The sequence below is a fragment of the Seriola aureovittata genome, chromosome 19 (genome assembly GCF_021018895.1).
Source record: "Seriola aureovittata isolate HTS-2021-v1 ecotype China chromosome 19, ASM2101889v1, whole genome shotgun sequence".
Taxonomy (NCBI): domain Eukaryota; kingdom Metazoa; phylum Chordata; class Actinopteri; order Carangiformes; family Carangidae; genus Seriola; species Seriola aureovittata.
In genome coordinates, this window is record NC_079382.1 from 4138710 (window position 1) to 4166566 (window position 27857).

General features: G+C 38.4%; 3 protein-coding genes across 3 annotated transcripts in view; 2 read left to right on the forward strand and 1 right to left on the reverse strand.

The window, feature by feature from the left end:
• LOC130187729 (exostosin-1) overlaps nucleotides 1-27857 on the reverse strand; it is a 228408-nt gene that overhangs the window by 97904 nt on the left and 102647 nt on the right. The window lies entirely within an intron of this gene.
• Nucleotides 1765-3207, forward strand: LOC130187731 (pteroicidin-alpha-like). Its single transcript, XM_056405588.1, has 4 exons — nucleotides 1765-1869; nucleotides 2221-2321; nucleotides 2840-2858; nucleotides 2990-3207. Exons 2-4 carry the CDS (start codon nucleotides 2222-2224, stop codon nucleotides 3066-3068), a joined length of 198 nt encoding a protein of 65 aa, XP_056261563.1. The 5' UTR covers nucleotides 1765-1869; nucleotide 2221; the 3' UTR covers nucleotides 3069-3207.
• LOC130187730 (keratin-associated protein 6-2-like) lies at nucleotides 13144-14476 on the forward strand. The gene is made up of 4 exons (XM_056405586.1): nucleotides 13144-13225; nucleotides 13353-13453; nucleotides 13949-13964; nucleotides 14123-14476. Exons 2-4 carry the CDS (start codon nucleotides 13354-13356, stop codon nucleotides 14283-14285), a joined length of 279 nt encoding a protein of 92 aa, XP_056261561.1. The 5' UTR covers nucleotides 13144-13225; nucleotide 13353; the 3' UTR covers nucleotides 14286-14476.

Sequence of the window (27857 nt, forward strand, 5' to 3'; positions counted from 1 at the left end):
AGCCGTGACTGATACTCAAGCATTATTCATGTGCTGTTAATGGGTGAAAGTTAGAGAAGGGGAACTGCCATATGATGGAGGTGACATGATAAAAAAGAAAAATGGAGATGTGAGCAGTGAAAAACTATTGATCATTAAGATAATATCTATATTATCCCTATATATATTATGCTGAGTTACAATTTGTTTTTAAAGTGCATTGGTCATACACACATGCTGTAAAACTACCTGAACAACACCTGATTCCACTGCTTCCACTGCACTGTGCATGTTTCTTTGTGCTGTACATTTTTATTTGTCCACTGTGCAGACCAGGCAGGAAGTCATTTCGCAAACTTTTGTAAGGAGGCCTAATGGTAAAACTAAGGTGGCCGAAGTAGCATGTGATCATTGATAACAGTATAGATATAATGTAAGATATCATGTAAGGGGGTTGCTTATAAATATATTTGATACATGAGCATTTCATGAAAGGTTTTTACATTTGCTCTTTTTAACACAAAATGTCACGTAGCTCCACAAAGATCCTCATTTATACTTGAACATTTCTGACAGAACTTGGACACACTAACAGCAATATCCGCTGTGGCTGAATATATAAAGAGATGAACACAAGCTGCAGAACATTCAAAGAAAAAAACATCAGTTTTTCGCCACCTGCTTGATTGACAAGTGGCCTCTGGAAAGTGCAGGACAAAAACACAGCAGTGGTGAACAGCAAAGATGGATGGAAACTGAAAACCCACTGATTATCACCTCGAATGTGGGGATTTTATAATGTGGAAATTAAATAATGTTCTCAAATGGCATATCTTTGAATAAAAAGTCCAAAAATAACTCAGTAAAAACCATTTACTTATCTCTGTTGCCTGACTTTGAATTTTTTCATATGTGGTTCCTCTAAGTGGCATGAGAAGAGGAAACAGAGCATGAGGAAGTGATAAGATAATAATGAAGCTGTTAACACTGATACAGCAAGGACTTTGCATTGTCATTGCCCCGTTCGGATCAATAGATACCACAGGAATCACACATGTGATCCCCCATGTCCCCTTCACAGTCACACATTCACACATGCACACGCTTGTTAGAAAAAAAAAAAAAAGAAAACAGTAGTAGAAGTGCTGCCAGACTATATGGGAAAATATATGAAATTATACCACAATCAAAATATTTCCCTGATTCTTCATCATATTATGGCAATAACATGTCAAAAACTGTCCAACAGACACGGTTTGTTTGAACCTTGAGTCAGGTTTCAATGAAGCTAAACAGCCTGTTTCTTCCTCTCTATAATGGCATGTACTGGAATCACAGGGGGCAATGTCCGTGTAATAACCATGATACGGTCTGATTTCTAAACCACCATATGTAAACAACTGTTTATCTTCATGTGGGCACCCATGAGTGGAGGCTGGTGTGTAAACATGTAGTGAATGACAATATAGTAAAACACAGTTGCGATACTATAATAATCATATAGAAATTATAATTGCTGACAAATGCTGAACATTAATAAACACGTGCATTGCGTGATTTGTGGAAAATCAGTGAGAAAAAATGACTTGAATTCATTTTCAACCTTAAGACTAAAAAGTGGTGAAAGGAGTGAGTACTGGGTGGAACGGCTTCAGTGTCCCTGTCAAGATTAAATCAGCATAATAACAGTGCATTAAAATATGCATAGTCTGTTTGGTCTGCATCTACTTCCTATATTGCAAAATATTAACCAAAGAATGACGAAATGAATGCATCAATTGCTATATAAAGAGAGTGTATCTCTGAGTGGGTAGATAGGCATCTATCCACTCAGCGATTTGTCTTGTCTTTGACATCAGTTTTTTGACTCTTGACTCAGTCATCAGGAAGGTATGGACTAAATATTTTGTCTTGAAGCTTGCATTGTAAAAAAACAACAACTTAACACTTTATTCAAGAACCATTGAATCGAGGGCAACTGGACTTCTCTCATCCAGAAGGCTTCTTCAGTTCTTCAGCTCACTTCTCAGAACTGAAGAAGCCTCTTGGATGAAAGGTGATGAAAGGTGAAATGTCTTCAAGTATCTAAAACCGAGTGCGGGTTCCCTCGATTCAACCCTTCTTGGATGACCATGACTTGGACGAGGCTTCACAGACCACTGTACACTTTGTTTTTTTAAAGTCAGTGGAACTGTGGCTATGTAATTGTGGCCTCTGTGATGTACTTGTGCTTGTTTTCAGGATGAAGTTCATCGCCCTGTTTCTTGTGTTGTCACTGGTCGTCCTCATGGCTGAACCTGGGGAAGGTTTTTTTCACCACATTCTCTCGGGAATTTTTCACGGTAAAAAGGGTTTTTTATATTTCAACAAAAGCACAATTTTAGTATCAATTATCAAACCGAGGCATTAAAACCAGTTTCTGGTTTTAATGTTGTATATAGGTGTGGAGTCCATTATTGAACATTTTGACATGGGATCAAAACATTGTCTACTACTAAATGATTTTGGAGTCAGTGTTCTTGCTATTTCCAATAGGGGTTGCGTATTATGAGTATTATGTTTCAATGCATTTTTGGTATTGCTGGTATTGACAACATATTGAAATCTGTCAGGGTTATTCTCATTCTTTGACCTAATCATTTAGACACTGATGCATTTGAGAGGTTTGATGTTTTTTTTATAAACGGGGTTTTTGTAGAAAAGTAATATTATGTATCACTTTTGGGTTTTCTATATTATTACACTATGCACTGTTATACTACGCACGAGCATGTGTTTAAAATCTTTATTTATAAGGCCTGAGGACTCATGATGTCAGAGTTAATGTAATTTTTTTCCTCTCCTTTCTGTTTTTGTTTAGTTGGCAAAATGATCCACGGGTGAGGACCTTTTACTATGGTTATCATTTCCACAAACATTTCAGTTACTACAGATAATATTTCAAAGAAATAATATGTGTGTGTGTGTGTTGACATATGTACATATGGTCAATTCTATCTCCCTTCAATAGCGCGATCCAAAGGAGGAGACATGGCATGACAGAGCTAGAGCAGGAGCAGTTTGACCGAGATCGGGCTGATTTTGCCTAGACCTCCTATGACCTATAGTGGTTCACCTGAAGGAGTCACTGTGAAGCAATTCACACACAATTGTCTAATGGTGCTATTCTTGGGTTCTTTGGAAAAATATAATTCATCAATTCAAATAAAATTGCATTTTAAAGAGTTATCCCATTGTCTTTATTTGGCTGTAATATTTATAGTCTTGTACATTGTATCTAATATGCTACTTTAATATAATCTAATTTAATACTTTAATCACATTTTACTTTCATCCTGTGGGTTTTAATAGATGTGCTATGCAAACACAACAAAATCTCCTGCATAGTCCTTAAATCTGCCAGTATAAAAGAGAGCATCATCATCAAAAAGCTTGACTCAGCTTCCACCGTTCTGAGAGCTGCACAGATGTGTGTGGAAACTGTGGTTGCACATAATAAAATTTTACTTCAACAGTCTTACCTTACTAAGCATTAATAGACAGCAGTAGTAAGTAAATAAGCAAATTTCACTGATTTATCATCTGAAGTGGCTATAAATTGTTTTACTAATCACCTTGAGGTGTGTTAGATGACTAACAAAGAGGAGTTAAGGTGTAATGTGGAGCAGCTTTTTAGTAACTCCTTTTGCAAGGACAGCTTCCACAGAGCTGATTGACGTCATTGTTAGTTAATGGTAAATATTTTGAAGATTACCATAGAAGTAATTTCTAGATATTTTTCCTCTATACTGCAGATTTGACATGCTTACTGTCAGTTCAAATGAATAATCCTAATAAACAAAAGGAAGCTACTGAGCTTACTTCAGGCACATTTGCACAGGGCCAAGGATATAATGAAAATGCCTTTATTGTGTTAGCGCATATCAGAGTAATATATATAACAAGAAAATCCCAAAAAGGGCTATGGTTATGGGAGCATCGTGATTCCTCATATAAAGAGATTTCACCGGGATTACAAGTAGGCTATATTGGGACCCACTTAACTTAGCAGTGCTTCTGTTGGAGCCTGATGAGTGGCGTCTGATGACTCCATCCTTTATGTTTGGTGTTGGAAACCAACTGTTATACAATAATGAAAGGAGGGTTGGTTGTTGTTGTTCTTTTTTTTTTCTACAAAGCATGCCTTCTTCCTCTCTTTCTGTCCAACCACTGCAGTTCCTCTTTTCACTGACCAAAGTAAAGACAAAGTAAGATATTAATCACCATCATGATTATGTTCAATTAAAATGAGCAGTCAAAGGATACCAACCATTTTCTAAACAATATTGAGATGGTGTAAACCAGTTTACAAGAAGACTTATATATATAACTCTGAGTGTGTTACTCTGATATCAAGATGAGTCTTACTTGCTGGTTACAGCGAGGAGTCAGGATGACACAGCATGAGAAGGAATAAAGCCGACATACAATGCAAACCTTAACTGAGGAACAAGAGACAACACTGCTATCTATAGGTGTAATTTGACATTAACTCTCTATGTCAATATCCACTGTAATTGCCAATGATTGTCTGCATTACCTCTGAAATGGCTTTGCAAAGGGGATTTTCTTATGACAACAATATTTTAGACAAGCTTCTAGCTTTTAACAAATGAGAGTAGCTTTGTACAGACGACACCATATGCTTTAGATTAACCTCCTGTGGGTTCTGAGCATGAGGCAGACTTGTATAACTCTGTGGTAAAGTATTGTTACAGTCAACAGAACCAAATGATCATCAAAGAGAGTTGTTAATTATCAGACTGCAGCACATGCAGAGGTTTTGGCCTTTTCCCTTCACAAAATAACAGTGACATTAATTATTACCACTAACATATTTGCAGACAACAGTGCAGTGCACTGTCAAGTCCAGACTATTCAGAAAGGGTGGAAGAATAAATCAAGCACCCCTTGTCTTTCGTTCTCTCTCTCTCTCTCTGTCTCTCTCTCTCTCTTACATGCAAAACTTTACAGTTCAACCAGAGGGAAAGTCTGAACGTGTGAAACTCGCATTTAGTTCTTGACCAGGCCTCTGGGTGTATGGGTCTGAGTTGCAGTAATGACTTGGTTCCAAGATAATGTTTCTTACGATGCACCAGTTAAAGCATGCGCACAAAAGTTATTTAAAATGGACAACAAATTGTTTGCACAAGCACTCCACATCTGCTGTGTGCTGGGCCTCAGACATTTCCCGGTCCCTGCCTGTTAGAGAAAACACTCATTCTGCCTCTGGACCTACACGACGCCTGGTTCCGAAGGGAGCATCCTACTGAGAGGGAAGACATCCTGAGTCTTTCACCTACAAATGCTTCCATGAAAATAAACAAGCAAGAATATATAGTATAATAAATGACAACACATGATAAACACAGGAGTCATATGACCTCCAAGAGCACTTGAATTTGATTGGCTGCTGAGAGGGTGGTACTTTCATGTTAACTGCAAAGCTCTGATAAAAGTACACCGCAATTCCTCTTGGTGGAGTAGTGTGTAATAGATAATTTAGTGCATTCATTTGGTTAAAACACATTTAATGTCTCCATCTGGGTCTCTTCCACATTCCCACATATAAATTATTTTGCACATTAATGAATAGAATCACAACCCACCAGTAAATACACAGTCATTGGTCTAATTAGCAGAATTGGATAGAAATGATTGAGAGTTTAGCTCAGTGTTTAGACTACAGTATGTAAGTGATAAGCCAAGACAGGGTGTCCAGGTTTTTCACAACAGACAACGGACGCAACGAAGAGAGAGAAATGAGGGAAAAAAAAAGAAGTAAACTTGATGCAACTAGTAAAATGCAGAAAGCAAACAAAACAATAAGATAATAGCCCCAAATTCAAATTGGATGCAGGACCCAAACGGCAACCCTGCCTCCTAGTAAATTACATTTATACACACCTAAACTGGTATAATAATGATATTATATATTGTATTGTGTGATGGTTAATTGAGTATCAGGAACAGGTTTGCAAGCAGCATGCTGTGAAGACAAAACAGGCAACTGCTGACCTCACAGAGAAGACACTGAGAGCAGCAGCGGTGTCAAGTCAAGATAAAACAGACGACAAGACGACAGCTGCGATGTAATAACGTGAAGAAGACAAACAAGATGAGGTAGACCCTGTAATAGTTTGTTAAACAGAAAAGACCTGGTCCACATACAGCTACATTAAACACAACCCTCCCACAGAGAAAAGATGGCAACAGCAGGTTAGCATGCCCCTTCCTCTCTTATGTGTGCTGTAAAGACACAGGACTGTTATTAGATGAGAGTCTGTGAATAAGAAACTCTTCCTCTTCCTCAAACTATGTGGTGCCATGTACAATTCTATGATCATCACTGTCTGAAAGCACTAGAATACACAGCTGCAGTGACAATGAATTTCGTGGATGTATTTAATGTCATTCATTAGTGTTATCTAATTATTTTTCTGTGATTAAAGGCTCAACAATTAGTTAATAAAAGTAACTGATTACTTTATTTTCCAAGGAAAAGGTTTGTTCGATGTAACAGGTCATCTAACCACATCAGCTTGGACTGTGGGACACTATAACAGCTGTGGTGATATCTCAGTGATGCCTTGGGGGAATTTCTTCAAACTTGGCGCTATTTGATTTTGGTGGTCAAAGGTCACAAAACATGGCGTCTTGAATGTGATCTCAACACCTACCACAAATTTTGCACAAACATTCACGTAGTGTAAAAGATGACCTGATTAGACTTTGGCATTCAAAGATGAAGATCACTATGACCTCGTGACCTCTGACAAAACACGTTTCTGGCCTGTTGAACGCGATATCTCAGTCTGGAGGGAATTTCTTCCAAATTTGGCTCAAACTTTGACTTGAACTGAAACTCATGAACTAATTAGAAAAACACTTTAAGGTTTTTTATGGCAAAGAAGTTAAACAAACTGGAGTAAAAGCAGATGTTTTTAATCAACAATGTTCCTACAATGTGGCAAAAAGTGCTTTTAAAGACTTTACTGAAAGAAGTTGTAGGTACAATGGAATACTGAAAATCAAAGACTTTAAAGAAGTGAAATAAACTTGTTTAATTTTGTTCTTCAAGAAACACATCCATGGCTGATGAAGCCCTGAGGACACATTTAACAAAGCATGACACTGTTAGAGTTTAAAGTTTAGACTAGCTCGACTTATAGTAGAGGTCTCGAACGACATACATTTAATTTTTTCTTCGTAAACATTTTGTGAGTGTAGCATGATTTTCTGCTGTGTTTCCTCCCTCGGACTGGTTGAAACATTTTCTTGCACAACTCTGATCAAAGAAAAGAACGACAGTGCACTGTAGCTTCGAATGAACCATTACTACCTCTTTCCATGGGTGTCTCTCTAGGTGTTACATGTCAAAACATTCATCAGCATCAATGTGTTGATCGCTGATAAAAACGTTCTTGCACAATAACAATGACTTGACATTAATATGACCCCCCCCCTCTGCCATCTTCCTTTATATTTCAGGATGGTGTGACAGCATGTGGAGAGCACTCTCACGGCTTCTTTGTGCTACACTCAGTAGAGTTAGACATATTTAGCTTTATTTTTATGCTTTGGTTGAATGACTCAAGTATAGGTGGCCATTCATGTCATATTATTTGAAGCCAGATTTTCCTACATTCCCCCTCTGACTCAGTATTTCACAAATCGTGCAAAAGCATGCCTGCGTCAACTGTGATGAATAACCGGCACCTGATATTTACTGCGGAAGGGAACACAGTGTTTGTTTCTATTTCTTTCACGCAACACCAGGAGACAACAGAGCAGGAAGGCTTCACTCGCTTGCTTCTTATCCCCATGTAAGACCTACTGAAGTATGAAGGCTTACCAGGCGCATATTGATGTTTAATGTTTGGTGAATGTTTCCCACTTTATGTCAAAATTATGACAAATGTGCTATTTGCACAGCACATTTGATTACAGGGAAGGTTATTGAGGTTCACGGTAAAAAAACAGAGAAATGCAATGTATCTATTAATGCAAAAGTGTCAGAGGAACACAAGAAAAGACAAAGAAAAAAAAGTTCAATGGGTTGGATGGTGAAGAAAAGAAAATGACATAGTAAAAGTCACATAAAAGAAATATTTGGCCGAACTCTCGCAACATACATTTGTGTTTTACTCAAGAGATCATCTGCAAACTCGCTCAACAACAGGATCCCTCCAGCTGTTTTCCATGACTCTTCATTAATGTGTTCCTGTTCATTGGAGCTGATTGTACACTTGTGTGATCAGGCTCAAGACACAAATCCAGACATGGGATTTTTTTTCTAATTTGTTTCAGTGCAGTTGAAAATGAGCAGATCATCAAATTGTTGTTTTTAGTTTTAATTCCAACGTATGTTCTGTTGTTATGTCACAAACTTGAAAGTTGAAAAAAATGTAATTAAATTAAGACCACAATGAGGATGTTGTAAGTTTCACCTCACTGTTTTATCTTCAAAATGCCTCAGTCAAACTGGTTTCACAACATTTGGCTGATTAAAAAAAGCCACCTCATCATGCATCATCAGTTTAATGCATTGGTGATATTTAGCAAAGCCATACAGGCCAGACTTAACAGCCACTTCAGGCCACTTGATATAGATGTGAAAGTCCAACAATATGTGACATTAATGCACATTTCTATCAAATGGTTGTTGTACAGTTTATTAGCTGCAGCTCAATTTAATGCAGAGGGGCAATATACTCTATATACTGATGACCTAATACACAGACATTTCTTAACCAACAATAAATCAGATATTCCCGAGTGGAAAAAATAGAAATTCACTTCTTCAAATTCATTAAACACTGCTAACAGGCTACATCGGTCAGTCATGCACTAAGCACCAGTATGGGCAGGCTGGACAGAGCTATGCAGGGAATTGCATGCTGTTACTAATAGGCCTTTTTTCCCCCCAGCAGGCATTTTGACTCGTCATAGTAGTAATAGTACAGGTGTGACTAATGACATTAATACCAATACTCTGAAACTGAAGCAGCTAAATGGAGTTCATTCATTATTTACACCTGTGCTTTATTACATGGATGTTTCAAAAAAATGTCTTCTGCGAAAAAGTCCTAAAAAGAAACATTAAAGTTTGGGATGTTTCATCCTAAAAACTATAGTCACCCAAGTCTTTGCAAATGCACACAGTCCTGAGTATGCTAACACCTGTTTGCATGGACCATCAGTGTTTAGGAAAAATACAAATTTCCTAATTTTGGAAAATACAGTTAAGATGAACAGACCGATAGCACTCTGTGAAGCTACTGCTTGCAGTGAGTTAGCATTAGCTTAGCACAAAGACAGGAAACAGAAGGTAATGGCTCCTTCAAATGGGAACAAAATCCATTTACCAGTTCATCAATTCACAACGTAAACTGCATATCTTTTGTTTAATCTGTACAAAGACGGAAATGCTGCCCCGTTTTTGATGCCCGTGAATGATATTCTTTTTTTTTTGTGTGTAGGTTAGACTATAATTTCTCTGATGGTTTATCATAAACTGTGTCAACTCAAGAGTTTCCAAAGTCTGAACTCAAAGAAGGGAAGCATTTCAAACTCAACATTACTTCATTTATGTAAAAGCGTCGGTGCAAACACAACACAGTCGGTAAAAACGAAAAACACAGAGTAGATGACAAACAGGTACAGCTCAGCTGGTGGAAAAGAGTTTAAAATAGTAAATGTGCTTAAAATAATCCAAACATAAACAGTAGTAGGTGAGTGGGGTCAGTAAGGTCAAGCCCCAGGCTAATACAGACATTAATGAGTGTGATGGATGTGTTCTCTGTATTTTTGGTCAGTGTTAACGACATTCTTTGAGCTAACATAGGTAAAGACATATGAGCTGCTGACAGGAGTTTGAGAAAATGAAGACCTGACTGAAAACACCTGTACTGACATCACTGATGAGTGTGTGGTTAGAGGTTCATCGTGTTGGAAAGTTCACACCCCAAATCATCAGGAATGTCCAGGTATTTCCACAGTTGTTTGCAGATTTTGCTGAAGTGTGAGCTATGTGTCTAGACTGTCCTAATTACTATTCTGCTACATCTAGCCATAAATTACATAACATTTACTTCTCCTTATGCAAATTTGAGTCTAACCACTTTCTCATGACTTGAAGAACTCGCCCTTGTGAAAATAGAAACTGAATTCAGATTAACACCTACTGGGCGTAAAAGACAACGATTCTGCTGAATACCACACGGGTACTGAGGAACCCACTTCAGCCCCACCCACTGAAAGGCACAGTTTATCACCACAGTTCAATCTCATATCAGCTATAGATCTCACAGCTGCCCTCTCTGACACATCGATTAACTCTGACTATCAATCTGAGGACAGGTAAACAATATACATTGTATTTCTGTTTTATTTATTTAATGCAAATAATTTACGATGTGATGATGATTTAGATAAATTGATGAAGAAATTGATGAAATAATGAAGTGAATGAAGAGATCTGTCACAGTTAAGACGAGATATTACTTATCTAGAGTAACTGATGGCATGGAATACAAATGGGCAGCAGTTATAATGTTATAGAACAGACTCTTAATGTGTTACACTGCTGTTTTACAGGATGAAGTTTGTTATGATCTTTCTCGTGTTGTCGCTGGTCGTCCTCATGGCTGAACCTGGGGAGTGTTTCTTTAAACACCTGAAAACCATATGGTCAGGTGCCAAGGCCATATTCAGAGGTGCCAGGGCGGGATGGAGAGGTAAATCATAACTGAATGCACAAGATGTGTCAACAAATATAAACGATTTGTCCACTCACTGCACTAACCAACTACATATAAGTTGATTTAAGTTAGCAGCTGAATTCGTTATGTACTGATTTTTTTTTCATGTCCGGTAATTTTTAATTTTTTTTTTTTATCTCTTTGCTTTTTATAGGACACAGAAACTCACGCAGAATGGCTGCGATAAGGTGAGAACGCCTGATGAGTATTTTTAGTAGTTAGAAATGAGTAAAAACCTGCATGACATTCTCAAGCTTATAAAACCTTTTAACAAACTTAATAAGAAACACCTACTGAATCAAGTTCAAACTAAATCAAATGTGCATCTTAATTAGTGCTATAGTTGACCATTATTTAGATTATATAAAGATTAACTACTTTTACTACTAATACTACTTTCAGCCCTAACCTTAATTCCTTCCTCTAACTAGGTACAGAAGTGCATGGGCAAATTGCATGCGGTACCAGCAAGGCGGTTATAACCAAAATCGGCGGCCTTATGGGAAGTGAACCTGTTCATTTTAAAGAGTTTGAGCTGCAACTTTCTGCTTTGCAATGCCACAAAGAAATGGATCACAAAACTCAAGAGCGCAAAACAGTGGTCTTGTGTTTGAATAAAGGGCTTGAGATGCAGTGATTTTTTTGCCACAGCTTGAAATGATTTGGAAAAATGTTGCTTGATCAATGTTTAATCAATGCTTGATTTTGCGTTTCAATTAATAAAACTGTAGAACAAAAATGTCAATGCTGCTTTGTGGTATTATTTAAGTAAATAAATTCATTTAAAGTGCGTATTGTTGTTATTACTTTTAAAAATAATTCCTCTTCCATTGTGTTTCTGAGTTTAAGTGTTGTTGTCCATTATATTTCCCAAGAGCCCAAGGTGATGTAAAATGTCTTCTTTTGTTTGGCCAACGGTCCAAAGGTCAAAGATATTCAATATACTAAAATGTAAGAGCAGGAAAAGTGGCTAATTCTTATATTTGAGAAACTGGAACCAATAACTGCTGCTTTATAATGACTTAAAATTATAGTAATCAACTGTCAAAACAGTTTCCAAAGAATTTTCTATCAACAGTCTAATATATGAATCGTGGTAATTCTAGCACAGATGACATTCTCTCAAAGGCTCTAGACATCTAGACCAGTATCTACAATTACTAATGAATAATTAGAGTCAGGTGTAAATTGTGTGAAGCTACACTGCGACTTACATGATGTCAGTAAACTCAACGTATAATAACGGGATAAAGTGTCCTGCCCAAACAGGTAGAACGAAACTAAGTCGAGTGCTGTTTGTAGGTGCCAACACTGTACGGAGAAAAGATCTAATTATACAACGTTAATGTTTTTTTTTTACATGACTAGATAATTAGCGATCTGCAAACTGATATTACCCATACACTTTAAGGACATGGTGCAGGATGACACATACTTTATATTGAATGAGCTACAGGAGAAAGCTTGTTGTTCAGAATGTGTGTTTCAGGCCACAGCGTCATCGTCAGCCTGAGACATATGGTGATGTTTAAAATCAGATGACTTGGTTGGCAGTATGCTAAACAAAAGTTCTGTTTACATGGACGGGGAATCAGTGACATTCTGATTTGATGTTTCTGGGTGAAAAAAAGAGCAGAGGCCAAGTACAGCAATTTAGCTGTAGAAGAAGACCCATATGTTTCCCATATGTGCCTGTTCTTGTAATGTACAGTATTTCATCCAGGTGGCACAAGAGCGTGTAGTCTAAGATGTTTCACAAATGACCAAGACTGAAATCCAACAGCGCCACGCGCCACAGAGAGTGACAGTGACAATGTGAAGAATCTTATTCACCCAAGGCACTTTTAGCACCATTACCCAATGCTGTGTTTTTCATTTCATGTTTCCCTCTACCTTTCTCAAATATCTTGTTCATACTGGTTTCATAACGTTTTGCTAATAAGGTAAATTTCTCTCAAACACTGGCCAGTGCCTGAAAGAAAGTAAATAATAAATAAATAAATAAAGGCTGCTCCACCGGGTCGTCTCCTTAGGCGTGTGATTGACAGTCGTTATTAGTCATTAGTCTGTTTGGGTGTATTTGAATGCACCACTTCTGCTCTGGCTGCCTGAAGTCTGGCCTCTTCAATTACAGTGCAAAATACATGGGAAAACCATGTTCACATTTTAGTTACTTGTTTGGTTGGATCATCGAGCTGAGTCATAACACAAGTTGAGATGAGGTCAACAACTTCCGCCTACACAACTTGATATTGCAAAATACAATGAGAACCACAAAATTACAAAGTCTTGTAGTTGGTTGAGAAATTCATCCCTGACCTTATAAAAAAAGACAGGTGCTCCACAACATTAGACTCAGACTCTCTCATCACCTGGAGATCTCGCACTACTCTCTTCTGTCTTCGACAATAGTCTTCTGTCTCTGACAGTCAATCTGTTGAAAGGTAAGACGCACAATTTCATCTTCACTAATAAATGCAAAGTCTTTGGGATATGTGATGACAATTGGTCCTGGATGTATATCATGACTGGATATGACCGATAAGATACTGTGTATTTTTTGTTTTTCAGGATGCGGTGTGTGATGATCTTTCTGGTGTTGACGCTGGTCGTCCTCATGGCTGAACCCAAGAATATTTTTAAAAAATTCGGAAAGGCAATGAAAGGAAAAGGTAAATAATCTCACCATATTTAGTTTCAACTTGAATAAGTTGAAACACAGTCGGTGTAAACAGGCTACACTCAGTTGTGAACAAAGCAAGATGTGGCCTTGAAATCTATTTTTTTGCAAAAGTTGTCAATAATATTTGGCTATGAGAGTTTGGCTGGAAGTCTGGGAACCCCAGGTGGTTCCCTGCTTTACTAGTTGGTAACATATCCTTGGCTACAGCATATTTTTCAGCTCCATACACCACTTCTCCTGTGTTCTTCTTTAAGAAAAAAAAGAAACCAAAAGAGAGAAAGGACGTTTTATATTTTTTGTTTGTTGTTGTTGTTTGCATTAATATTAATACATTTTTAAATATTTATATACTGAGTGCTAAATATGAGGACTTATTATTTTAAACCATTATTTCAAACATTACTAAACAATCGTTAGTAATGACATAATAATGACTATTATGCTGTTTTGATGTTATTTCATTTTTATCTCGTCTGTTTCACAGGCCAGTATTCCAAAACGTAAGTACTCTTAATTGCTACTTATAACAATAGTAAGTACAGTATTAAAAAAAACAACACCGATTGAAGATTAAACAAAAATATATGATGTATACATTAAGAGCACTTGGTGAATCTGACAAACTCATATCCGTATCTCAATTCCTTACTTCCCATAGACTTGGAAAGGCATTCGCTGGAGCCATTGGTCAAGCCATTGGTCAAGCCATTGGTCAAGGCTACGGTCAAGGCTACGGTCAAGGCTATGGTCAAATCAATGGTCAAGGCTATGGGCAAGGTTACGGTCAAGTCAATGGTCAAGCAGCAGATTTTCATGGATGAAAGTTCATGGAGATGTTCTACTTGGCCTGGCACAAGAATAAATGCAACTTCAATGCAACGCTTTGCAATGAAAAAATAAATGGATCAACAAACAAACGAGTTGTGTCACATTTCTGTAATCATGTAAAGATCATTTAGGGAGTGTTGTCACAGCTTCCAGTGGTTTTAAAAATGTGAAATGGCTTGCTATTAACTGCCCTGATGAATAAAACTGCAATACAAAAAGTAAAAACTGAACATGGTGTTTTAACTAGAGTGAATATGAAGGATGCACAAATCCAATACACTAGTTTGGTATTGACGTTGTATTAGAACTGACCTTATTAAATGGATTGGGCATCAGCCGTGATGTAAGAGATCCACGTTAAATAGTTTTTTGTCATTAAAGAACAAATTACACAGTGATGACATTACCCCACCTTACAACACCTCACATAAAATTTATTTCAATCAATTCTAAACCTTGAGCTGTACAGATTTTAAATAAAAAGAATCTAGTATTACACTCACAGTCGTTTATCTCCATCAACCAGCCAAGTTGCAGGAAATATTGTCACAATCTCCACTTCCTGAGTTACAGTGTTTAATAATGGCCAGAAGGGTTTTTGCAGAACATTATGATTTCACAGAAAAGTCCCGACCTTTGACCTTATGGATATGAAATGTCATCACTTAATTTAATCTTTATAGACATTTGAGTTAAATTGTGCCGTTGTGGCCAAAAACGTGTTTTGTGAGGTCACAGTGACCTTTGAACTTTGACCTTTAACCAAAAAAATCTAATAAATTCTTCCTTGAGTCCAAATAAATGTTTGTGCTGAATCTGAAGAAATTCCCTCAAGGTGTTATTGAGATATCGCCTTCATGAGAATGGGACAGACGGACAACCCTAAAGAAAATATGCCTCTGGCCTCGGCTGTCGTTGGTGTAGAGCAGGGGTCCCCAAACTTTTTCCTGTGAGGGCCACATAACTTTTCCCTTCTCTGATGGGGGGCCGGGTTCAGTTTGTAACAGAAAAAGTGTGACGATCGCAGGGGTGCCTAAACGTAAAAATTTATTGTTTTATAGAAAGCCACACATAACCAAATAACCCTTTCCGGGTTCTTCACAGAAAAAAAAGTCAGGAAATAAATAATAACACTATTAATGAAATAAATAATAATAGTTCAGGGGGCCGGGCCAAATGTGGGGGCGGGCCGTATCCGGCCCGCGGGCCTTAGTTTGGGGACCACTGGTGTAGAGGCATAAAAAGAGTGCAGTGGTATTGGAGTGGCACTGGAGTTGAGCTGAGTTTTCATTAAGTCCTTCTACCTTAACTTTAATGTTGTCATTTACGGGTTCAGTTGCCGTTTAACTATTTATTACAGAGAGAAATGGGTCCAGATAAGGAACACTGCTCCATCTCCTTTGTTGTGTGATTGAAGGTCGATTGTGCCATCAGTTTTGACAGGAGTTGCTTCTCAACCTCTGTGTTGGACAGTGCAGGACTATTATAGGTGACACAAACATCTGGAGGATTTTTCACTATAAAACCTCCAACAAACCAACCTGTGGCAAACAATAGTGTGTTTGTGGCAATATGATACATTACTAATTATTTCTATCAATTAATTATTGTCTTAATACTTTTATTCGTTTCGACAAAAAGATAACATACAGAAGCTTCAGGACATTATCCTCGTGTCACTCTGTGTTTTGTCACTGTTGGCGAGATGTGATTGCAACACCAAGACCACTGTCTCAAAGCTAAAAAGTGCATCTCCTACTTTTTAAACATCTTTTCTTTTCTTTTTTTTATGGTATTAACATTTATTGTGTTAATTTGCTATCGTATGTTGATAGACTTGAGAGAGAGCATAATTAAAACACCTGGAAAAACCGAGCATTTGAGTGCGCTCAGGAGTGTATCTGTGCTTCTTATGTAGCTGAAGAAAGCACTTATGTATTTGAGGGGATTACACACAGGATGATTATGTAGCAAATTACTGAAGAAAAATTAAAATAAAAAGCTCCCAAATATCAACTTGGGCTCTGGAATAAGATAAGAATTCTATTTCTCTGTGGTCAGTACGTGTTTTGGAGGTGATAACATTTAATGTTGAGGTAAGATGTAAGTTATTGACATGACCAGATCCTTAAAGAAATCCTGGAGCTATTGGAAGAATTTACATTTACAGTTTCCAAACAGATGTTAATAGAGTGGAATCACTTCCTGATTGAAAAACTGTTATATTTTGAGGTTAGAACTTACATACATGACATATATACGTGACATTGCAAAACACAATGACTAATACGATGATGCTAAATAGTATCTATAACAATGTGAGGGAACCATTTTCACTGTTAAAGGTCCCATATTATATAAAGAGATTTCAATGTCTGTGTTGCTTATAAAGCAGGTCTAGGTTATATATCCATACTGTGAAAGTATCAAAGCGCTCAGTCCACAGAGAAACGCACACAGCCTGTACTCAGAAACTGAGCCTTGAAACCAGCCGTCAGGACTTCTGGAACTGTTTGATGTCACAACAAAGCAGTCACTGCTCTCAGCCAAGCCCCACCCACCTGGACCAACCGCCAAACCTTCCAAATCTTGCAGGATTTGGTTTATCTGAGCGTTTACCTGAAATCTGCTATATTTTTATTCGATCACTCAGGAAACAGTCAGCCAATCAGAAGAGAGGCTCAGAGCTTCCTCTCAAAGATAATATATGTTCAGCTGTGTTTAAAGTCAGGAGCTTCTTGTTGGTTAAAACAGCCAGGTCGCCCCGTCCTCCTCTGATGCTTTTATTTTTGTCCTCACAAAATGAAAATAAATAAATAAACAAACAGGGGGCGACTTCTTTCCTTTACAGAAACCTAGCTGGTCTGAATCTTTATTGATGATATAGTGCTTTAAGTGAGACAAGAGGCCACCGAGGTGAGACATTACTTCACCAACCACATCTCCAAACACTGATAATGGATGATTCTGCAAAACCTAGATTTACAGTTAATGCGTAGTATTTGCAAGATCATTACAATGTTTTAAAAAATGTATATGACTACAATATCTGTGCATTTGTAAAATAAGGTGTGGGTAATGTTGTGCAGCTAAAATACTCATATATCGTATGGTATCTTCCAGGATGATTCATATTATCTGCGACATTGAGCTTTTTAAGGTTCTCTAAAACTGAAACACAAGTGTGTAATAGCTTTGTCCAGAAACGGCTAAACAAACCAATGTCAGATTATTTGCACGTCATATTCTTTGATATATAGCATAAAAATATGAGCCTGCCCGCTTATGTCACTTCAGGCTGTGTGTGTTCACCCTCTCAGAAGTCACAATCTTTTTTTTTTATTAACAGTTTTAAGCTGATAACACATTGCTACAACAGCACAGTAGCGAATCTTATGATGTATCAGCGGGACTGAATGAAATATTAAACATATATTACGTGGCGTATAAACTGAATGAAGTTCTGTCCTGGTTACAGAAGTTTTCTGGTTGTTATGTCACTTGATTCTGAAACTGAAGAGCCAATCTCTCAAGCAACACACCGCCAGGAAATGTCATCTTTAATATTAATAATGTCTTTATATTACCACTCCTGTGGGTTGTGTGCGAAAATGTATAATTGTTTTTGTTTTTCTATACCTCATAGATTCTCTTTATAAATTGTGGAGGCTACAGGACCACAGCAAAAGACGTTGCTCTCCACTCTTAAGAGAGGAAGTGAAAGCAAAATAGTACATGCTAAGTGGTAAAAAAAAAAAAAAAAAAAATTGTGCTTTACCGTGGAATTATGCAAGAAAATAGGACAATGACCCTGTATGAAATGTATGAATTCATAATATATCTGTGACTATAACCTTAATAGCAAAGAAATAAGAAAATGTAATTTCTTCTGTTGCCTCAATGAGAGAATTTAAGCAGATAATTATGTCCGATAATGCAGAACCTCTTTACAGGCAGACCACTTTATATCTGGTTCTGAATGGGGATTTTCTTTCTTTCTTTCTGTCTCTGGCATTGAAAGAGAGCAGCAGACAATAAAGTTTTAGAAATCACAGAAAAACGACCCTCCAGAATTTGACTGAGAATCAGCAGATTTTTAAGTTTTCTTCAGTATGAGAGGAAATCCAGTGATAGTTGTCGGTACATCACAAAGAAACTTATAAGAGCTAATTAAAGGTCCCATATTTTACATGTTTCCAGGGTTTTATTTGAAGTGTTGATCCATAAGTAGTTTTAAATAACAAAAACCATCTCTATGTAGTTTTAAATCTCATGTCATGCTTCTCTCTGGAGCTCTAGATTTCAGGTAAACACTCAGAGAAACCAAATCCTGCAAGGTTTGGATGGTGGGTCCAGGTGGGCGGGACTTGGAGCATCACAAAGTTACAGAAGTCGTGACGGCTGGTTTTAAGGCTCAGTTTCTGAATACAGGCTGTGTGCATTTCTCTGTGGACTGAGCGCTTTGATACTTTCACAGTATTAATATAGAACCTAGACCTGCTTTATGATTAAAACAGACATGGACATCTACCTTTATACAATATGGGACCTTTAAGCACATTTTTTATAGTGCCAGTTTCACAAAAAACTAGTGTGCTGTGTTGTCCGGACAGGCCAAAACAGTGAGGCTGCAGGCTGTAAAACCAAAACAATGAGCTGAAAGATGCTAAAATCTCTGTGGAGTGCTGCTGGTGTTTCTGTATCCCACCAATGGGGGTGCATCTTTGGAAATGCCGAAGATCCATCATATTATTTAGACATTATTACTTGTTAAATCAAACAATTAGCTCTAAAATTACTCTACCATCCCGGCTTTTTTGCATGTCAGTAAACCCTCCTGCTTCTATCCAATCCCACACCAGCTAATGTGGCTTCAGAGAGAGGAGCCCATGCAGGCTGAGGTGTCAAAGATAGGGATGATGGCTCTCTTTCACTGTCGCCTGAAGACAACTTAAAGGGCATCATGGAGCGACACTGAAATTGACACCTGCATCCCCCATAAAATAAGACAAACACACACCGACCCGGCAAGCAAAGTTTGTTTAGGGGCTTCGCTTAAAACATATCGATCGGAAATGTGATGTGGTCAGAGGAGGGATGAGGTTAGAAAGAAATGTGTGTGTGTGTGTGTGTCTGAGGGTCACCTGTGTCATTGGCAGTGGTTGTTTACCTAAAGGCGATTGCTGGCCTCACACACACACAAGTCCTTCCCAGACAGAGACGCGTGGTAAATAATAGAAGAGCTATGACAGAGGGCAGACACACACAAACACAGATGAGCAGCAAGGTTAAAGATGGGTGTGGGTGTAATGGGAGAGCTCTTTATCGACACGTTATTAATACATGAGGAGGGTTCACCAAAGCAGGGAGGAGAGAGACAGTCAGGTAGTCAGTGTGGATCCTGACATCTGCATATCAAATGCATGAGAGGTCTGTATGTCTCAATGACAGTTCAGTCAATATGAATTCCGCCGCATCGGAGAGTCAGGTGGCTCCCACTTCACTTACTCACATTACAGACTCTCGCCATTCATAAGCTGTTGACCCAGCGGGCGAAGATCAGGTGTAATAATAATAATGATAATAATCATGTGGTTTTTAAAAACCCTCCACAGACAGTCTTCTTCCTTTAAAGGATGCTGTTCAAGCATTTTTCAAGAGGGACAATCCTGCACAGCGTAGTAATTAAAACATAAAGCCACAGCCGAAGTCATCCACTCTTCCGAAAAATCTTTTAAAAAACACGTGTTGAATTTCAAATGAACACTTAGAAATCTACCTATAAAAATGAAGGCGGAACAAACATATTAAAAGACTGTTTATGACAAACCTTCTTTTGCATGAAAGTCGACTTGATTAATCGAACTGGTTTACTGAAGGAAAATGAATGGTTTAAGGCATTTTTCTATTTTCCATCTTATTAAATCTAAGGATTGATGCTACTATTCTTTGGGGTTTGGAGTGCCGGTCCACTGCAAATGTAAAATAGCTATTTTTTTTTCCATCTATTTATAGAGAAAATAACAGATTAATCAACTGAAAATAATGTTGAATTATTTTTTCAAAATCCTGCATTTAAACAAGCCAAATTCAAAATTTTTAATCGTGATGGAGAAGGAAAACTTATGAAAATGTAATGGTAGGGAAGGAATCTGAAAAAAAAAAAGAAAAAAGTCTATTTCTTTTTCTCTGTCCTGGAGTGGCCTTTTAATACAAGCCTGCTGTGAGCAGCCAGACAGGGCAAACACGAAAAGAAGGGGACAAATATGTCATCAATCATAAAAGCTTTAGGACAGAGACACAACAGCACAATCACTCCAGTTATCTCTCCCCTTTTTCATTCTTCTTCCCTCTGTCCTCTCCCCCTCCTCTCTTACTCACTCCAAAAAAAAGTAATTAACCCCTAAACAGCCAACAAACAACCAGATGTCTACTGATAAGATTCAACACTACCAACAAAATGACAATAGTTCGGAAATGTCATCCTGTGCCCACTGGATAAAAAACAGTCACGCTTGACTTGTGTACAGTTTAACTAAATGCACATTTATTTGATTTAATCCAGAAAAGATGGTTTACAGATCATAAACCATAAAGATCATAAAGAACATAAATGACAGAAACAGTGAATGTGGAAAGTGAAGATCTGTCCCAAAGAAAAATATGGAAAGATGAAGATGTGAGGAAGATGAGGACGAGGGAAAGAGGAACAGAGGAACAACAAAGCTTACCATGTTTAAAGTGGGTGTGAGGCTATGGGATCATGTTGTACTCTACCAGCATGGATGTGTTTGTGTGTGCGTGTGTGTATTTGTGTGTTGGTGTTAAATGCATTGATCAATATGGTGGATGTCACCAATCTCCCCAGTAGTGGTCGAATGTGGATACAATCCCCAGGAGCTATTACTGTTCTCTCTCACTCTCTCTCTCTCTCTCTCTGCCCCCCACCCTCCCCCTCACTCGCCCTCCTCTCCCTTGTCTTTCTCCTTCAGTCATTGTTTCTCACCCTCGTTTGCTCGCTCTCATTTTTCTGCTCCTCGCTCGCCTCGACACCCAACGGCAGAGAAATAGACGGTTTGACAGCTAGACAGCTGAGCCTGACATATTAAACACAGACAGGAAAACAGGCAGGAAGATAGGCAGATATACACGGTGGATATCAATAAACTTATCAAAATAACTTCATGGCCTTTCAAATTTTCTGTTATTCCGCTGCCTTAAAGACTGGAATAAAAATCCCTCACTTTACTATTTGCTTTTATAATAACATAATAACGGTAATAATAAGCTTTATTCGTGTAGCACCTTTCTCAACAAAGTTAAAGAACGATAAAACAACAATAAAACAAACTGCACTGGACTGCACAAAAAGCACGATAGCCCTTGGTCACCAATCAGGCTTCTGGGAATGACAAGAAATCCACTACCAACTGATATGAGATGGCGTCAAACTCATTTAGGGTTAGTAGATCGTGGATATAGTTAGGGGTCAGATTGTGGAAAGCCTTGGAAGTCAACAATAACATTTTGAAATCAATGTGAAAATGAACAGGAAGCAGATGCAAGGAGGCAAGGATTGTTACAATATGATCTTGTGTTCTTGAGCCTGTGATGATGCTAGAAGCAGAATTTTGAACCTACTGAGGGAGATGGAAGGAAGTCTGAGTAATACCTGTGTAGAGGGCAAGTATGGACAACCTTGTGTAAATCCTCAAAAGATAAGATTGGACCCGTTTACACACACATTTCTTGCAGCTGGTTTAATGTTATTAGATAGCAAACACAAATTTCCTGTTTGAAACAAGTAGGCTACGTTAAATGAACAAAGCAAGGGAATATCTACAGGACACAACTTCAAGCTGCATTTTGCTTTTTGAGTAAATATTCATGCACAGCAAACAAACTTATGCTGACAGTTGTTTGATGCACTGTGGCAAAAGCGGTGGCAATATTAAGTCCACTGACAAATAGACTCATTCTTGCACTGCTGTGTTATGTCCACCCTCAAAAAGCCTCAAATTACCAGTGACATACAGATATAAACACACACACACCACCACCCCCCACCCCCCTGCTGAGTAAATCCATTAAAAGTTGAAAGAAGGTTTTGATTCTGCTCTCTGGTTTGACTGAGCTCCATAATATCTCTGCAGGAGGCCAGAGCACAACTCTGCCATTCTCAGCTGTCAGCTCCATACATGACCCGGTGAGGAGCCATCAGAGAGCTGTGTATAGCTTCATGTGTATGTGCATTTTTATGTGTATTTACCACCAACACACCAGCAGTGCAACAGCAATAGCTGCAGTTCTCCAGTGTTTTACACTGGATGCAACTGAGGGAAAATGACTTGGAATATAAAAATGCAGCCAGAGTATACAGTTCCATTGAATAAAACAAAAGCATGGACACCACAATGACATCAGGACTTAACAACAGCCTTGGAAACTCTAAAATACTGCTGAATCCATTGTTGCTTAAGTAAATGAACAGAAAAATTAGCAACAATAAATTAGCTTTTTAAATCATTTATCAAGTAAAAATACTGAGCACTTGAACATTTCAGCCTCTAGTTGAGGCTGAAATGTAGAGCCTCTAGCCTCTAGTTCTCAACCTTTTCCACCTCATGGCCCACAAACCACATCCAACCCATAACAATACGGAGGCCACATAATACACTCTCAGAGCATTTTAAATTTCAATGATAACAATTGAACATTGAAAAAACATTAATGTTTTCCATTCATTTTTTTTTAAAGATCATTATGTTTTAAAACAATTAAAAACATTATTTACATTTTTATTTTTTAGAATCAAAAATGAATCCTAAAAAAAGATAATAAATAATAAAAAAATAAAATCTTTTCACCATAATTGTTCAGATTTGCAAATGATTTGTCGGCCCACTTGAAATACCTTCGCGGCCCACAGGTTGGGAACCACTGATTTAGACAAAGAGATTAATGAAAATTATTGTTAGTTGTAGCCCTGACATACTGAGGAAACAGAAGAAGACCGCAAGACACACGAGCAGATACACACAAGCACAAGGCAACAGTTCAAACAGAGTAAAACAGTATTACCAAGAATTTCTGCTCAGCTTCTCTTAAATGGCCCCATTTAAATGTCGAAGCGCGAGAGCACAACATTAAGAGAGACACACTGAGCCGAGAGAAAGGACAAGACTGACTCCTTTTCCTCTGTCAAGCCACGAAAATCCATACAGAGAGAGGACAGACTGTCAGATGAACAAAGACTAACAGAGGAAAGAAGCTTGGTAACAGGAAAAGCTCTGATCCCGGTGTCATGCAGCCTGATCTTATTACAAACCTCATTACGTGCAGCAAACGTCACATGGCAGATGTTTTAATCAAAAGCTCATAAAAATGAGAGACAGTCGCTAAATCGGGGTTAAGACCTGCTACTTCACACCGCAGGATTAAACCTATGAAGCGTGGCAGTCATAACATGACCGCCCCCTTGTTAAATTAAAACAATCTCACTCGTTCATTTACCCCACTCGATTAAAAGCTACTCAGGAGGGAGTCTACTGCCGAACTGAAGGGCTCTCCAGTGACCTACATATCATATGATGCTTTTAAAAGTAGTAACGAAATAAAGTAATGAAGGTATTTAAAAATTCAGTGTGGCAGAGTGTAAAACTTTGTTCACTGCTGTGTAGAGGATTTGTGTACATAAAGTTGAGTGAGACAATATATACAAGTGCAGAAAGACTGATGCGCAGAATGAATGGAGAAAATGTTCAGAGGCCTAAAAAAGACATGATGGGTGTCTGACACTCTGGCTTGATGTTTTCAGAGTGCCGTCTCTAAATGGGAGAGTGCCTATGCTTTGAACTGGCAACATGGTGGTTTACTGGTGCAAACACAGGGATGCTTGTTGTGATGCATCCAAGCAACATGCTTTATTCAACAATATCTGTCCGTGTGAAGACATCAAGGGGTAGGACAGGATGATCCTTTCAAGCTAAAGCAAAAGGTGCAAACACGGAGATACTTTGTATTTGACTCAGATCATCAGTGACAAGTTATAGACAACCAAAAGCAAGTATGCAAACCACACCACAGAGCAGTGGAAACAAACAGAGGAGACACCTCAAACTAATCAAGCAGCTCAAAGACAGGCACCCAGATCTGAACACAGAAGTCGGGGTGAGTGACTTTCATTGGTTAACTTTATATTGATGTCGTCAACATTTTCATGTCCTGAAATGTTATTTGTTAGTGAATTGCGACAGCTGAGATCTGTTGCAGCGTAACTCGACACACAACGTTCACACAAGCTGGGTGCTCGCAGCAGGCTGCAGTCATTACCGTTCAGGCTGTCAATATAATGTTTGACTTTGAATGAATATTTTCACACCACTGGTCTGTCACCTTGTTTATTTGAACTACTGCACGCGCACACTGTATGGAGGTGTGTGCAAGTATGTTAGGCACACTGTGTCTGCAGCAGCCTCTGTTGTTTTCAGTTTTTTTTTGCTGCGATATTGAATTTTGGAATCCAGAACCATGAAATATAATTGGTATTGGTGCCAAAACCTCATTTCTAGTATGGTGACATCCTTACTCTGGTCCAGATTTTATCTTGAGGTTTGGTGCACATAACCCCAGTGAGAGGATTTTACTGTAGACCCATCTAAAAATAGGCAGAGATATATTTCAGACAGTATCCATTAGTGTAATTAGAGCTACTCCACAGACAGTTAAGTGAGGCTATTTTCTTGCTGTTTCCTTGACTTGGCATCACAAAATGCCTTCTTTTTTTTTCTTTTTTTTTCTTTGTTATTTGATATACATAACTGTGGAAGTGATGTCTAACCATCTGTCAGAATAAAACCTGTGGAACAACTATGTTTGTCACTTCTGTTTTTGTTCTTTTTCACACTTTGCTCCATATGGTCCAGAAAAAACACTGATTCGAGCTTCAGCTGTGAGAAAAAACATGTTATCATTTGACTTCTTTAAATGGTAAAAATAAATTGTAATGCAATAATAATCAAAGTTCACATTCAAAAGCTAAAGAAATTTATCTAACAGAATTCAGGTAACATAATATATATATTTTTTTAAGCAAAAATAATTGAAAGAGCATTAACTAATCACATTTAACCCTAAAAATCCAGCCAATAAAATAATAATTCAAAGCAATTTGCCTTTGTTTGTTTTAAATTTACATCTAATTTTACTTGCAAAATCCTAAAACGGTAATTGCCAGAGGTTGGGATTTAATGAACGAATTAACACCCCGATGAAATCCTATCCACGTACATTCAGCGTGAGGTGAGGGATCACCACTAATAAGCCAGCTATTAAACACTTAACACAATGAAAACTTGTATTTAGCAGATTTTATTTTGCTCTCTTCTTCTTCTTCTTCGTCTCCTCTCCAACACCCCCCTCCCCCACAGTGTGCGGAGACCTGTGGGTTGTGGGGGCCAATATTAGTTAAGTATTTATTTACAGATCCTGGCAGAGCTGTCCTGTGAATAATTCATCTTCCATGCTTGGAGGAGTCTGTTGACAAGACAGCCTGACGCAGGAGAAAGGAAATCAATGCAGCTATGATGGGCAGCAGACTCCAGCATATCTGCTTCTGACCTGAACACAGCTATAGGGGTGTGTGTGGGTGTGTGTGTGGGTGTGTGTGTGTGTGTGTGTGTGTGTGTGTGTAGTTACAGTAGTTACAATGCAGCCCTATGTAAAGTGATCAGGTCTTGATCTGCTGATCGGAGCGAAACAGTGTCCGTCGAGGGCAGACAGGCCACAGGGAAATGTCATCTCCATGTTCCTCCTGTTCTACGCTGTAGATGGTAACTCTAGTGCGCTGCTACACCTGAACCCTCCATTACAGACAGCAGAAAGCTGCTGTGGTGTACAAACTACTTAACTGTAAAACCAATGGATCTGCACAGCTGCCTGGAGCCGTCACTTTTTTCAAGAAGTCAAGTTCAAACAAATTTGAAAAACCAAAACATCATTCGGCTCCGTAATAGTCGTCAGTGGACGTGACTCACAGATCTGGGACCAGGGTTTGGAATTTACAACCAAAGACTTCACCACATTTCACTCACAACTGTCATCCTTCATCTCAGACGCTGCCTCAAGGCAGCAAACAGCCTCACCGTTGGTAGAGTTTTCCATCGACGGTGAAGAAGCCCGATTCTTCACCGCACTGCTTCTCAGAGGCGTCGGTGTCATGATTATCTGATCAGTACGGCTTTGCTCACCACTGTCCTCCATTTTATCTCCTGGCTTAGTTTACTGATAGGTCATGAAATCTGCTGACCACAAGGTGAACTACTTCAAATATTCTGTCAATACAGCTTGGATTTCATTTTTAGCAGCAGACTTTAGACTAATGAACTAATCTTTATGGGTAAAATAATCAACTCCTTTTCAGCAGTTACCACATCTCAGGTGTTAACTTGGAGTGTACAAGCTTATCACTGAGAGAAAACATTACCAAACCAACAAAAAGAAGTTGTAATGAAGCAGAATTGTGGGTTGGAGTGAATCTTTACGTCCGACATGTCCCACCCTGAGCAGCTTAGCAGCTTGAAGCGGGTGTCTGAATCCTCTTGTTTTCATCCAGATAACTGCTGTAATCTTCCATTGTCTGAACTGCGACTTTTAAAAATAAAACTTTTTTTTGCGGCTAAAACAGCCCAAAAAAAAAAGAAACGAAACACATTTCCCCATCCGGTCGTAAAGGGGGGAAGCATGAAGACGTCGCATCCGGTTTTAATGGGTGAAAAGCCCTACACAGCCAGACTGTACGTAGGCCTGTGTACCTTATTTATGATATGCGGTATTTTTAGTCCGTCATACAAACAGCACTTTTCCTGTGAAACAGTACAGTGAAAAGACAGTTTTGATGTTTTCAGTGCCTCATCTGTTTTTTTGTTTTTTTTTCTGCCCACACTCTGTCCTCCTCACTTTACTCCCTCATTGCATCTGTAACCACTTCTTTCCACTCCTGTTTCCTATTTATCATCGCTCAGTCAACGTCATCCTCTCTCTCTTCCCTCTCTCCCTCCATCCTTTAAATTTCCTCAAGTAGAATGAAGACAAACTACGAAGAGATAATTGAACACTAACATGAGCCAGAGCGAGATGAATGAAGATGGATGACAAAGCCTTTTTTTTTTTTTTTTTTTTTTGAGGACGTCGTTGTTCTTCACAGGCAAATTCAACAATGCAGTGAGTGAGATGCCACTGGGTTTTCAGTTCACTGATTTCAGTAACAACAGTAAAGACCTAAATTGAGGCCCGTCTCTTTATTCTACTTAAATACACACAAAGCCTCTCTTCTCTACTTAGCAATGTATTGTGCCCTGTGCTTGTTCTTTACCAGCTTGCTTTCAAATATGCGGTTGCTCTTGACAGTTTGCGTTTTCCCCTGCTCTGGTTGAGTCTGCTCAAAGCCAGCACACATGAAGTTACATGTTTTGAAACTGTGTTTTTCTTTTCTCGTATCAAAGCCAAGGACAAGCCCAGTAGTATCACACTTCACTGGATGGTATTTCTTTTAAGGTTTGAAAAGG